The sequence below is a fragment of the Acomys minous genome (genome assembly GCF_964271855.1).
Source record: "Acomys minous genome assembly, chromosome: 12".
NCBI classification, from domain to species: Eukaryota; Metazoa; Chordata; class Mammalia; order Rodentia; family Muridae; genus Acomys; species Acomys minous.
This window is the reverse complement of record NC_140493.1, coordinates 15169893-15184221: the sequence shown is the minus strand read 5'-3', so window position 1 is coordinate 15184221 and position 14329 is coordinate 15169893. Positions and strand designations below refer to the sequence as shown.

At 52.2% G+C, this 14329-nt stretch overlaps 1 protein-coding gene across 1 annotated transcript in view; it reads left to right on the top strand.

The window, feature by feature from the left end:
- The first annotated feature begins 2112 nt into the window (after positions 1-2112).
- TAFA5 (TAFA chemokine like family member 5) overlaps positions 2113-14329 on the top strand; it is a 199751-nt gene continuing 187534 nt past the window's right edge. The window contains exon 1 of the mRNA XM_084803224.1: positions 2113-2368. Coding sequence (XP_084659350.1) covers positions 2257-2368 — 112 coding nt within the window. The 5' untranslated portion in view covers positions 2113-2256. The remainder of the gene's footprint in view (positions 2369-14329) is intronic.

The following is a 14329-nucleotide window of genomic DNA, read 5'->3' as shown; positions in this document are numbered from 1 at the left end:
CTGGCCCCACATGCCTGCCATCTAGTAGGTAGCCAATAGATGCCTGTTGTGTGAAGGAATGCCTGTCTCTGAGCAGGATTTCAGGGAGGACAGGGTGAAGTGGAGTGTGTTCAGATTTAGAGCTTTGTCCCTTTTGCAGGTTAAGAGGCTTAGATCAAAGGAAGATGTGTGAAGGCAGATTCAGACAGCCTAGGGACCCCCCTCCCTGGACGAGGGGCAAAGGTGCCCATCTGTAGCACTCAAGAGGGGCTACCACTCTGCCCACTTGACAGTATCAGGAGGCCTGGTTTCTGGCCTCCCTGCAGAAAGATGAGTTCGACTGTCCTGGGAAAGACGGTACCTGGAAATCATGGGTTTTAACTAAGCAGGAATTAGAAACAGGAAATTAGTAGGAACCGACCTTGGTAGATATAATCATATTACTGAAAGACTGCTGCCAGGAGCTAGGAACTGTGAAGTGTGCCTCAGTTTCACTAGCACTGCTTTGAGTGTGTATATGCTTGTGTGTGGAGTACATGTGCATTCTGTACATCTGTGTGTAGGTGGTCTTCTGGCATGCATGTCTATATGTGCACATGTCGAGTATACATGTTAATGTATGTGGGCGTGTGCACTCATGTGGGGGTGTGGCCATGTGACAGCTATGTGTGCATATGCATGTGTGTAGTCACACACATGTGTATACATGCATGTGTATATGTTTGCATATGTGCATGCATATGTGTGACATATATAACATTTATGTGTCTGCATGTGTGTGTAGTGTGCATATGTGTTGGTATGTGTGGTTATGTAGCATGCATATGAATGTGGGTGGCTTGTGCATGTACATTTGTGGGGGAGTATGTGCATGTGGCCATGTGATATACATGTATGAATATGCATACATGTAAGTTGTGTGCAAATAGGCCCGTGGAACACATGTGTATTTGGAATATTAGTTTGTGGTTCATGCAGCTATGTGATGTACATGTATGGATGCACATGTGATCTTGGTGTGCAGGTGGAGTGCATATGTACCTGCATATGTGTACGACCTGGGTACCTGGCCTCCCTCAGTCCCTTAGCAGCTTTCCTTTCTCTACTTCCTAGTTCCTTTAAATGCCACACTGGACCAGGGCACAGGGTAAGAGGCTCATGCTGGTGTCCTAATGACTTGTGGGGAAAAGTCTCCATTTCCAACAAGACCTTGTAGGATTAGCATGTTTACTGCATGCATTGGAAGGGAAGGAGCGTGAACTTCATGGCTGTGTGGCTGTGTACCTACAGGGCCACCTGGGGTCGCCAGCTTTTTTTTTTTTTTTTTTAGGCTGCAAGGAACTTACTAGGGAAAGTAGAAAGTGACTCGATCCAGCTTGTTTAGAGGTGCAAACCTGTTCTACAGTGGCAGGAATGCACAGCAGAGGAGCTGTAGCCGTTGCTACCTTCCTCAGAAAATCAGCCCAGTGACTGCACTGCACACACTCTGGAAGATGGAGGGGAGTGTGGGCAGAGGCTTAAGTGCACGCTGGAGACAAAGACGTACTTCTGGGAAGATGTCTTCTTAGGGTAGACTCAGACTCCACAGGATGGCAAGTTCTGGCTACAGAGCAGGTTAAATGCACCCAGATGGTCCTTGGTGGGCACAGGGCACCAAGGAACACCCTGGTGCCCAGGTGGGGAACAGACTCAATGCATTCTTTATTTGAAATAAACTCTTTCCCAGTGTCACAGGCCTTTGGTGGTGATGGTGGCTGCTCGGGGTGGGGGGGTCCTAGGGCCACTAACTTCCCACTGTCCCTGCGGATCATGCACACCCGGGGCCCAGGCTGTGGGTACGCTGGGCCGTCTCTGTCGCCATCCAGAGGTTCTGCTGGGGCGCGGCGTCCCCTCTGCTTGCCTCCCTTGCCGGTCCCGGGCCATCGCGAGGCCCCGCCACGCCGGGCACGCGCTCCAGGCGCGCCCCTCGTACTGGTGACGGGGCGCGCCGAGCTGGGGCGCGCAGCGACGCCCAGAGCCGCGGGCTGGCGTCCCCGGGCGGGCGAGCACGGGCGCGGGAGGCGCGGGCGCGGGCGCGGCGCGGGGCGGGCGGCGCGGGGCGCAGTGGGCCGGGGCCCGGGCGCAGCGGCGGCGGCGGAGGAGGAGGACGGAGACAAGGAGGAGGACGAAAAGGAGGATGGCACGCGCGGGGCCCGCACGTGGAGGCCGGCGCGGGGGCGCGGGCAGGGCCGGCTGCTGAGACGCGCTGCTGCCCCCCGCGCGGGCACCGCGGCTTCAATGGCGCCATCGCCCAGGACCAGCACCCGGCAAGATGCGACCGCTCTGCCCAGCATGTCCTCAACTTTTTGGGCGTTCATGATCCTGGCCAGCCTGCTCATCGCCTACTGCAGTGAGTACCATGAACCCGGGCCCCATAAGGGCCTCGGGTCCCCAGTCCGGCCACAGCCCCAGCCCCGGCGGGGCGCCCCGGTCGGTGCGAGTTACGAGCGCGTGGCGCGCGGTCCCGGGTCCTGGCCGCTGTTCCACTGGCCCGGGAAGGCTGGGTGCAGACCGCTCGGGGATCCAGGCATTCCGGCGGCCGAGCGCACCAGCCGGAGCGTGCTTCCGCGGACTCGCCAGCAGGGCCCGCGTCAGGCCCAAGCCGGCACGGCGCGTCCCTGTGCGGCGGTACTCGCTGCTCGCCCTGTGGTCGCCACTCTGGCCCAGGCTAGCGACTGAGCGGAGCTGCGCGCGCCAAGCTTCCCGCCGGCGACACTCCCTCCGGGGACTTGTAGGGACACGGCAGCCGAGCCCAAGCGGGACTCCTCGGACAGGAGCAAGGCTTGGGTTCCGACGGGTGGCAGAGCGTCTGCCTTGCTGGGAAGCGGGCTCGCCAGATGCTTTCTGTAAAAGGAGAAGTAAGGGGACAGATGCCACAGGAGGGGAGGGTCCGCTACCGCTGCGAAGGTGGTTTGAACGAATGAACTGGCGACCCAGTGGGTCTGGCAAGCTCTGCTGAGGGAGGTGCGGGATGGTTGGTGCCTGGCACGGTGAGGGGTGGGGGGGCTGGAGCTGGCCTGTGCTGAGAATGGGACCATGGGTGGCACTAGGTCGCATCTGGGAAAGAAGATTTGAGTCCTGGGTACATATTTGGGGCTGGTGTAGGTTGGGTAGGCATCATCCTGGCTAGTGCCTGGTGCCTGTTGGTAGAGGCTGGTTATCGTCCTGGGCACAGGCTCTAGCAGTGATGAGCGCTTGCCTGTTTCTGCCTTCCAATCTCTGCGGGAAGAAAAACTAGTGCCAGGGAACACCTGTCGTGGAAAAAATGCCACAGGCAAGGGAGGTGATGACAAAATATGAATTCTTTACAAAAATAAAATAAAATAAGGCCATCACCAAGTGATTCCTCCCACCCCTCTCGGCCATCGCTGGAGCTCGGGGCCTTCTATCCTCCCAATCCCTGCTCCTCCTGTCTCTGAAATGAGATTGCAGCAGGCAGAGAAACTCAAGTCATGGCCTAATTTGTCTCCAGAGTCCTGGGACAACTCTGCCTGGGATTAGCTCAATCTCCAGCCTCGAGGTGTTTTGAGGGAAACGGGAGTGGGTCCAGAGCAGTAAGTGGCCCTGTTGCTTCCTCTGGTCTGTGTCCCCCTGTGTTGCTGTGGCACCTTCCACTGAGGTTCCTCAAGCAAGAGGCTGGCTGCTGACACTTCTATAACCTAGTTGCCCTGGCTGCCCGGAAGAGAGGGAAAGGAGGATGGTGGTGTGAGCCACATGGGACTGCTCACTCCTTAGCCTTCTGCAGCCTGCTGGCTTCTTTCAGGGGGCTTCCCACATACCTTTGAGCCTTAATCCTTGAACTGGCGCCGGAGAGGTTAAAGACAGGTTAAGTCCAGAGCTGGACAGGTGATGCCAGGATGCAGTGTGCTTCCTGGAGCTGTCCCCAGGAGTGGCACATTCAGCAGTGGGGGAGGGGCATGGAGAGCTGAAACCTGGAGTTGGCTGCTCTCCCCAGGCGGGCAGATTCTGGTAACAGTGTCCTTCTTCAGTCATTCCGAAGAGCTCAGAGCTACAGACTGGGTCAACAGAGGCAGCTCTGTAAGTGGGGGTGGGGCGGGGGGGCAAGGACAGCTATCCACTGCTACTAAGTGCATGGCAACCCAGCCCTTGACCATGACACCCCCTGCTCCCCCAGGGTGCCACCAAGCTGTATCTACTCCCAGACAGTATACGCTCTCTCCCTTGTATTCTAGCCTCAGCATGAATCAAAATGTACCCTCACTTCTTCATCCTGTTGGCTTGCGCCTTGCTCTGACTATAGGAAAAGCGTCTCACACATTCAGAGAAAGGACAGCCCTGCCATCCTGCAAGTTCTTTCTCCGCTACAAGGACAATCTATAAAGAATGTCTTATCCAGAGGAGCAGAAGTTCTTAATGACAGCTTTGAACAGCCACATTTTGATAGCCATTTCCATCCCCACATAATGGAATAATTGACAATAAGCTAACGTTCTTCAGACACACCCCATTACACCAGAAATGCAGTTGGAGAAATTAAAACGTTTCTCTAAAATACAAAATAACATCATCATAACTTATAGCTAGGAACCGATATCTGAGAGAAAAGAAGATTTCGTTTCCCATCCCCCCCCACCTTAGAACTGTTAATGCTTAGAAAATGATAATTAAATAGTTCCTGTGATTTCCAGCCTCTCTTTCAACATATCTGGCATGATGGATAGTTGGCATTCCTTGTGGCAAGATGTTTCACTAAGGACTCTTATTGCTTTAAGTGCCTTTTTGCTACAGAGCAGATACACTTGGGAAGCTGGTGTCCATCTCTTAGGCCTCAGTGATGCTGCCTGTAGTGTGTGTGTGTATTTCTCTGTAACATACGTGGTGCTCACTTCCTGGTGCTTATCGGAGGCCCTGGATTATTTCCTGGACTGGTTTCTGTTTGAGGGGCATCTAGCAGGTCTTACCCATTGGATAAATGTCTTTTGCTATGTGCTTGTGATTCATGTTAAGGAGGTGGGCTCCACCCTCTGGCTAGAGAAAGACCTGCAGTCCACCAATTAGGCTGGTTGCTATGGTGACTCAGCCTTGTCATTTTCAGGGATTGGGGAAAGAATTGCCAGGAAAAAGCAAAAAAACAGAGAAGCCCCCCCCCCCCCCGCTGTGAGGCTGGCTTTCAAGTGGGTGCTCTATTTTGTGTGTGCCAAATGTTGCCTGTAAAGTCCTCTTCATAAGCAAGCAGCCAGTGTGCTTCCCAAGGTCTCCCGGTAAAGTTAGGAATGGGCTGGGGTGAGAAAGGGGGAAAGTGCTTTATGCTGGCCTGAGGAAACTCCTCTGACTGGGTTTGGAAGGAACTGATGTATTTGAATTGCTCCAGTGCGTGGAGCCGGGAGGTTAGCCGGCCAGACGCGCGCTTGCTGCCGCTGTTGTTGAGTGAACTGGGACCTGGGGCTGGTGTGAACCCAAGGGTTCATCTTTCCACCCAGGATTGCAGTGCGTTGGAGAAAACATCAGCCAGGGAATGTGGAGCAAAGGATGAGCTCTGAGGGCCCCGAGCCTTGACTTTGATTCAGGAATGAAGGAGTCTGTGTTTTTAGATGGCAAGTTCCGTCTTCATAGCAGCTGAGGTGAGCAAAAGCTCCAGCGGCATGTAAATGCCAAAAGGCAGGCCTCATTTTAGAGCACTGGCAAGTCCAGTGGAGGAGAGGCAGTGGGCTTGCCTCTTGAACATTTCTTTTCCCCCCAAATAAATCCTGTTAAAACCGAATTGTGCCGTTCAGTTAAATCTCATGTCCGCAGCTGCGAATAGAAGAAATTACAAACAAGTTTTGAATTGTTTTTAATCCATTAGAATACTAACCGAGCGTAGGAATTTTGATGATCCCCAACACGCATTTCCTTTACAAATACAATTTGTGGCATACTTAGTGGGGAGGACATTGTGCTGTTCTCCTGCTGATCAAATGTGCTTTCTGGAGTTCTCAAAGAGGTAAAATAGAAAATACCAGAGGTTTCACAGAGTGATGATTTTCAGAAGCGCCTTTCTCTCTCTCTCTCTCTCTCTCTCTCTCTCTCTCTCTCTCTCTCTCTCTCTCTCTCTCTCTCTCTCTCCTCTCTCTCTCTCTCTCCCCTGCCTCCTATATTTTTATCTGATGAATGTCTAGGGTGAACTGTGCTGCTTCTTTCAACCACATAATATAACGGTAAGCGCCACTTTCCCTAGCTGCACTTGGAGCCCTGGGAGCATGGAGACAGAGGCATTTGGGTCCTCTGAGGGTTTTCTGTTCAGAAACCTGCAGGAAGTCACTTGAACTTCACTGCCCATCGCCTGCTTTCAGAGCTAGGGCTGCTCCTGGACAGAGGATCTGTACCACCCCCTCCCCCGACCTCTCTATGAGGTTATTTACTTAAGAGTCTGCTGCCCATTTTGCACTTGCACACTGGGCTGGCTTCTTTCTCCCATCAGCTGTGAGCTATCCTGGCCTCCTGGAGACCAGAAAAGATCTGGATTAGAAAGGGCTCCTCCCTGCCGAATTCCCAGCCCTGGACTTGCCTCTATACCCAGGGCATGAAATATGTAGATCAACTTTTGTGGCATGAAGTACTTTCAGGTGACTTTATGGGCGTAATTATGGGGGAATGTTATGATAATGCTGCAGTAGAAGAAGGAAAAAAAAAAGGCAAAACATTAAAATCCCCATTTCTTTATATAGCTCGGCAGCTGCCTCTTTAGAAGGGCTCATTTTTGCATTAAAACGTGATATGCTGGAGTTAATGACCTCTACAGATTGCCACCTGTGACCCAGGGCGACAGTGATGCCCAGCCCCCTCAATCAGGAGATGACTGGACAGGCAGCACCCTGATTAGAATCTAGGCATGGCTGATGAGGGCTCAAGGCTGCTTTTATGTATGGGCCACCAGCCAGTGGTTCAAGTCCTGTGAGGAGCAGGAGCAGGAGGAGACACTGAGGCTTCCCATCCCTTTCCAAAGGTTCACTTGGCATTTACCAGTACCTCTGAGCTACCCCAGTGATTTCTGTGAGCTAGGGTTTCTATGCAGGCCACTGGTACTCCCTGAATGCCACTGACCCCCCACCCCCCTTCAGATTCTACTAAGCGAAGTTGCAGCTGGTGTAAATTGTCCTGGAGCTGAGCTCTCCAAAGACAGACTTAGCAGAGAGTCTGGGTGACTGTTCTGGACACTCAGTCACTGCAGCGAACATGGTGTGGAACTGCTAGATGCTCTACAGTGTTCACTTCTTGAAATGGCTGGCAGGGAAACCAGGACACGCCCCCCCCCTCTGCCTCTAGGGATGTAGGTGGGACTTCTTTGGGATCTAGCCCTTCCATCTCCTGGTAAGGCACATCTCAACATCTGAGTCTCTGTCCTTGAGGATGTTGAGTGGCAGGACTGACTCCCTCGTCACTCTGCAGATGGTCTCCACACAGGGAAGGTCAGAGTGATGTGTGAAGCTGGAGATGGAGCCTCTGGCATGTGTGTTTGGTGTGTGTTGGGGGAACTTCAGCCCTGTGCCAGGCTGTGGAGCACAAAAGTGGACAGATGACTGCTGTCCTAGAGCTGACATCATAGGGGGAAGACTGACAGTCCGCACAAAGGAGAGATTGGAGAGAGTGAGGAGACGCAATCTGTGTCTAACACTGTATTCTTGAGGATTCTTGGGCTGTCTCCCTTCACCGCCCACCCTGCACTGAGCACAGAGATGCTTCCTTATCCACACTGGGGTTAACCAGTAGCCCCTAACAGCCTGCCTGCTTATTTGGGCATTGTTTTCAGAGTTAGAGACAGGGAGGGCTGTGACAAGCAGATGGGGCTATCCAGCCCTTAGGGTCCCTGATGTCAAGAGGATTGTCACAAGGAATAAGCCGATCTAGAATGGAGAACCAGCTGATCATAGCCCTGCAACATGGGCGATATTCTCTGAATGAGTGAATGAAACAGAATGCGGAAAGATCAGCCTTTATTCCTGTTGAGGCAGGAGAGAAACTGATTCCAAGTTCAAGGTCAGCCCTGACGACTGACTTTTGGGGATCCTGACTCAGAATAAAAGGAAGAAGAGGGCTAGGGCTCAGGGGTAATTCACTTAGCACATGCAAAGCCTTGATTTCTATTTCTCCATTTGCAAAGAAAAAGCCCCAAACCACAAAGAAACCAACCTCGCAGGTAGACTGTAGCAAGCTGCCTGTGTTTGCCTTTCATGCTGCAGACACACACACACACACACACACACACACACACACACACACACACTGCCGCCCACTGCAACTCTCCTAGTCGTGTCCTGGAGCCTGAATCTGCTTGCTGATGGGATGCAGGAATGACGTGGAGGGAGCGGCTGACCTACCTGGATGTGGGCCTGGGCTCCTTCTCAGACATCCACGCCCATCAGTTCTTTACAGGCATAGGGCTCCCCAACAGGTGGCCCCAGTCATGGAAAACCTTGCCCCTTGTTAGTTACTTGAGCCCACACTGCTCCCGGCTGCTCTGAACGGCTCGCTCTTCCTTCCTCTTGTGCTTGGGGATCAACCTTACGACGACAATAGTTTCCTGGAAGGCTGCAGGTGCTTCTCTGTGTTCTGTCTACTCTTGCAATGATAGAAAATTCCAGAGAAGGTGGCCTTTCTCCCTCACCACAGCCAGTAAGCTAGAGGGCAGTGATTGGAGTAACTGTATGGTCCCAGGTTATAATTAGCTGTTGTGTTTCAGGGCTTTGGGAAGAGCTGCAAGGACTAAGTGAAACTGTTGATAAGTGGGTGTGTCTGTGGAGCAGGGGGTGTGGCCACTGGACTAGAGATAATGCTAAAAGGCAGCAATTGGACCTCAAGACTGGACACTTGGAGGAGAGCGTGAATGGTTGGAGCCTGAAAACCGGACCCTGCCTGGAGCTGAGAGCCTTTGCCTTCTGAAAAGTGAGGGAAGACCCATGCTTCTGACAGTCTTATTTGAAAAGAAAGCAAACTGTAGTATTCCTGACCTATGTTCAATGTTTAAAAACATGTGCCTGGGGGCAGAGGGGGCATTTCCGGTGCGTGAGGGGGCGGAGGGCAGGCTGCCAGAATGGAGGGCTCTCTGGTTGGTTCCTCATTTGCTTAGCTCTGGCAATGAGCATATCTATGTCACCTGCAAGGACTTTCTTTGGCCTGTTCTCACTCTGGGTCAGTTTCTCAAGGGCATCGTAGGCGCCTAGACCACCTTAGTGCACTATAGGGTGAGAGTGGTGTCCCCAGCCACTTGTCCCTTAGAGACTGAACTGGATGAGTGTCTTCCTGTGGGGCCCCAGTGGTCAGGGATGTGTTAGCATCTCCCAGCTTATGGGATTGAGACTTAGGTTTCTCTACTATTGGCAAGAAGGTGAGGCTGGGGACCCTTCTGAGCTGCATAGCCTGCGTGGGATCTGCGGGTGTCCCACTGCAAGGGCCCGGCAGGGCTTCCCCTACCCAGAAGGCCTGTGTGGGCTTTGTTGCTGTTACGAGGCCTCCTCCTGGCTGCCTGTGCTGTTGGAATCACTTTCTGCGGCAGTGAAGGTGTCTCCACACGTTCCCTCAGCTGCTGTTTTCCGGAGCTGGGACCAGCGCGATTTGAAGGTGGCTTGCAGCCTCCTCTCCGAGTCTTCATTTTTCTGTATCTATCACACATGAAACTGTAGTGCTGATGGTGATGAAGCCATTTAGAGGCAATCAAACATCCCCGGTCCAGCATAGCGACGGAGGAGCCCATCAGCCTCTCTTCATCCACCCACTTGCTTAATTATGCTCTCCTCTCTCTCGGAGGCAGCCTAGTTCCCACGTGTGATTTCAGAGTGTTCTGAGGGTGCCCAGAGCCCTTGCTTTCCTCTGTGGGGAGTTCTATTCCTGCTGTAAGCAGGGTGACTGCTTCATTTCAGTGTCTGGGAAGCCGTGGCCTGAGACTGTGCATTCTGGGGGCGGAGAGCATGTGTGGTTGGTTGAGTTCTAGCCTGCCCCTTCTCCAGGCCTTGGTCACTGTGCCCTGGTTAAGTATAGACGTCCTCAGGTGCTCTGCAGGGATGCAGAGCTATTCATACCTGAGTCTCTTCTCTCTACCCATATGCTCTTGTCCTGTGGGCACCTGAGTTGGGATTTCTGTGTTTCTGTCTCTCAAATGCCAGCGTGGCCCTCTCTGGCTTCCTGCTGTACATGGGATGGCCACATGTGTCCCATGGGAGAACAGTGATGTGTGTTCTGATGTGGTGGCCAGCACTACATGCGTGCACACACACACACATACATAAACACATAGTCACATACATATTCACACATTCACACTTATGGTCACTTGCAGCCCCCAGATCATTTGAGGGGATGGTACATCCCTAGCTCTTCCTCTTTGACAGTGTGTGTTAAAAAAAAATCTGACACCTGGGCCTCCAACCTCATTAGTCTTTGGAGACCCTATCTTGCTAGGGCAAGGGGAAAGGCTAGACTGCTCTTTTTTTATTTTTTTATTTTTATTTTTGAGACAGGGTTTCTCTGTGTAGCCTTGGCTGGCCTGGACTTGCTTTATAGACCAGGCTAGCCTTGAACTCATAGCAATCCACCTGCCTCTGCCTCCCGAGTGCTGGGGTTAAAGGCGTGCGCCACCACGCCTGGCCTTAGACTGCTCTTAAAGGTCCCTCAAAGTTCAGTCGTTGATCTGCCTTTCACCCAGTAAGCCAAGGAACTGTGTGTAGCCCCAGATGGGGGACACAGGACGAGAATCAGTTAGAAGATGGTAGAGATAGACCCCTTGGGCTCTTGAGTCTGTGCCTGCCACAACCAGGGGTCCCCCACAGTCAGTGTCATTTCCTGCTATTTGTGTGTCCTTCGTGCATACTACACTCCAAGCAAGTGTCTTTCTTCCCTTGCTTGAAATGGGTGGTAGTGACGGACCTCAGGGGCTGAGATTTTTCCCCACGAGTGTGTTGGAGATGTGGGTGCTACAGAGTATGCGTCTTCTGCAGCCTCAGAATCAAGCTGGAAGGCCACAGCATGCAGCCATGAGCCCCCACCCCCTCTCCCTGTACTCTCGCACTTTCCCTTACTGCCGACCAACATGAGACTACAGTGACATCTGATTCCTTTGGTTTTTAGCTGTATAAGTAACCTCTGGGAACGTTGCCGTCACTCACTCAGTGAAGGTGAGGCGTTTCCCCAATGAACATCTCTGCTGTGTTTCACTTTGATGATCTGATATGAGCTCCAGAGGGCATGGCAGGTGTCCTGAGCTCTGGGCATACACTGATCTCTAGGGTTGCAAGCCTGGAAGGCTGGTGGTGGTTGGGTAGATTGTGAGCCCCTACGCCTCCAAGATTGGGATGTGAGTCATGGAGTTCTCAGCTGGCTCCTATCTACCCTTGGCCTCCTCTTTGGCAAAAGTGTACAATGCCATATCTCAGAATACAGCTTGGGGCTTCCCAACACCATCAGCAGTGTAGGAGCCCAGGAGAGGCCTGAACCTGGATGTATAGGCTGAGGTTTGTCTGATGCCTGGAGCATTTGCAGTTTTTTCTGGAAAGACTCAATGAGAGGAATTACTTGGGTGACAGATCCTTAAGGTCCAGATCCTTAAGGTCATGCTGGAAACACAGCCGAAAAAATCAGTCTCACTGTTACAAGTAAGAGAGAACTCGTTCCTTTAGTGGCACTGTCCCCTGGCACCAACATGTGGCCATTTATTCCCTCACCCAAGTCAGCCATCCCAGTATCTCAGAACATCTAGCCCACACTCCTTACATGGTCTCATGCTTTATCTAAGCCTCCAGTGGCCAAGGGCAGGTGTGGTCAGAGGACCTGCCTAAGTTGCTGCCCTTTCCTGCTCAGTTCCTCTTCCTTGGGGCCACAGGGCTCACTGATGTTTGGGTCTTTCAGTGTCTAGGTTGAGCTGAAGGATGCTTTCTGTCTTGGATGCAGTCTTACCCCTCAGAGGAATGTCCGTCTGGCCTCCACCTTCTGAGTGCAAACGCAAGGCCCGTGCAACACAGGATTTCCAGTGCATCCTTCCACCCTTGATCTGTTCCCAACACCTTTGTCCCAGCCCCAGCCCCCTGTGGTGCTCAGCAGAGGTTGGAGATATTAAGACAGCCATGACTACTGCTCCAGGAAGCTCCCGTTTTTCAAGCAGCTTAACCCCAGCCCAGGCTTTGGCGTGGAGAGGAAGAGGGTGTTAACGGTGGAGGGACTTCCAGAGTGAGCTCTGCTGACCTCACAGAGGTCTTGTCTCTGACTTTGTATCATCTTAGAGACATGGAATGTGTCTGGTGGCCGGTTGCTTTCCTGAGAGTCCCTCTCTGAGGTCTCAGAGTCAGGGTGAGGCTGTGTGTGTGTGTGTGTGTGTGTGTGTGTGTGTGTGTGTGTGTGTGTGTGTGTGTGTGTCTGAGCTGGCCGCTCATCAGAAATGTAGATGAACAATATTGAAGGTGCCTTTCAGCCTTTCCTCAGGACCTCCCCCTGACTAGTCCCAGAACCTCTGATGACATGACATGGGGGCTGATGGGAACTAAGCTCATTCAGGAGCACACAGGGGCCTGGGTTGGGCAGAGCATTCCTTCATTCTCTGCCCACCTTCCAGGCATGGCAGCCAGCATACCTGGCTTTTGTGCCCTAGACTCCACCTAGTCACTAGCTTCAGAGGGATTTCTCGAGAAACAGACAGAGTAGAGACGATGGAGATGTAGGTTCTAGGATCAGGTTAATTCTACTCAATAGCCACAGCTGCCGTTATTGAAATTCAAGAGGGAGGGGCTGTTAACCCCATTGAAGCCTCTCTCAGTCTCATCACTGAGCCTCGGCCCAAGAGTTATCTCTGTTCTGACAGTTAGGAAGGCCCATGCCTATGTTTTCTACATGGATTTCTTTATACATTTCAAAAACCACGGGATAGTTAAACAACAGAAGGAATTTTCTGGACTGGCTGACCTGAGAACAGGTTTTTTGTTTGTTTGTTTGTTTGTTTGTTTGTTTTTAAAGCCCTGTTAATGTCCTTGGCTGCTATGAAACATCCAGACTGAGTCAGAAAGGGACGGGTGGCTTGTCTTGTATCTGCCATGCTTTTGATTACATTGAACACAAGTGAGCCAGTTTAGAGGCACCTCAGAGATTGGAGCCTGAGCCTGGGTGGCTCATTTTAGGAGAGGTTGGAGCAGTCTCTGGAGGTCTCCAGAGGCTTCTTGCTATGTTATTTTTTTTTTTCATCAGATAAAATGCTAAAAGCTACAAAGTATTATTAAATGCCCTGTGGCCATGTGCTGGTGGCCTTCCATCCAGAAAGATACATTTACCCAGTCTAAATTGCTTCTCTTCTGTAGCATGTTGCTACCTGACAGCATCATCCTAAATAAAGTGAAATGGGCTCATTAATTGGTGCTACTTTATGTGTCTCAGCTCCTATGCTACAGTGGCTGACGGAGCCAGGCTGAGTTTCCTGTGGCCTGATATATAGCTTGTCCCTACCCTTCTCCTTCATGGCCCATTTCCGGGAAGGAGCTGCTGGCTTGCTGTGGAGAGAAGAGTAAGAGGTTTCCTCCAGTCCCTACAGATCTTCTGTATCTGTGAGGGGAAAGGGGGCGTGGCCTGGGCAAAGCCTTCAGCTTCTCTGAGATATGATGCATAGGATTCTATCCTTGGTGAGGCCCTACCTCTGAGTCTGAAACTCCTCGTGAAGCCAGGTGTGTGCAGACTCCAGTTATAGATCCTGAAGACGGATGCCTTCCTCTGGGAACCAGAGGGACCCACTGGGATTGACTCCGAATAGGGGCCTTGGCTTCTGGAGCTCTTGGAGACATTTCTGAAGGCCAGGGCTTGGAGTCCTGAACTTCCGCACCGAGGACACCACTAAAACCACTGAGTTCGTGCACTGGGACTTGGGAATTGTGTGGTCTGCAGGATCAGCACCCCTGGCATTTTTCTTATTTCATAAAGTGGCCTACTGTGCCACGGAGAGGTGGAGTGTCTCAGAGGAAACCCCATTGTGGTCGGAATCCATGACCTTCCTGAACGCAGCAGCTTATACTCTCTTGCTCCTTTTCTTTTTTTTTTCTCCTGATGTTCCAGGAGGAAGCAGAAGCTATATTCAAGGTTGTCCTGAAAGCCTCGGATTCTTCAGTGAGTGTCAGGACATCCAAGGAGGCAGTCAGTCATCACAGGGACACCAAACCAGCTCCTCCTCAGGTGGCCGTGGGTTTCTCTTGGAGTAGCCAGGACACTCTGGGAGATAAATGCCAGTTCACTTCATATGCCTGTGTCAGGTGACCTTGAGCACATGGGACAATGGCTCTGGAGGGCAAGAATCCAGGGTTGGCTGGTCCTTTTGTACCACAGAGTAAGAGAGCAGGTGGGAGAAACC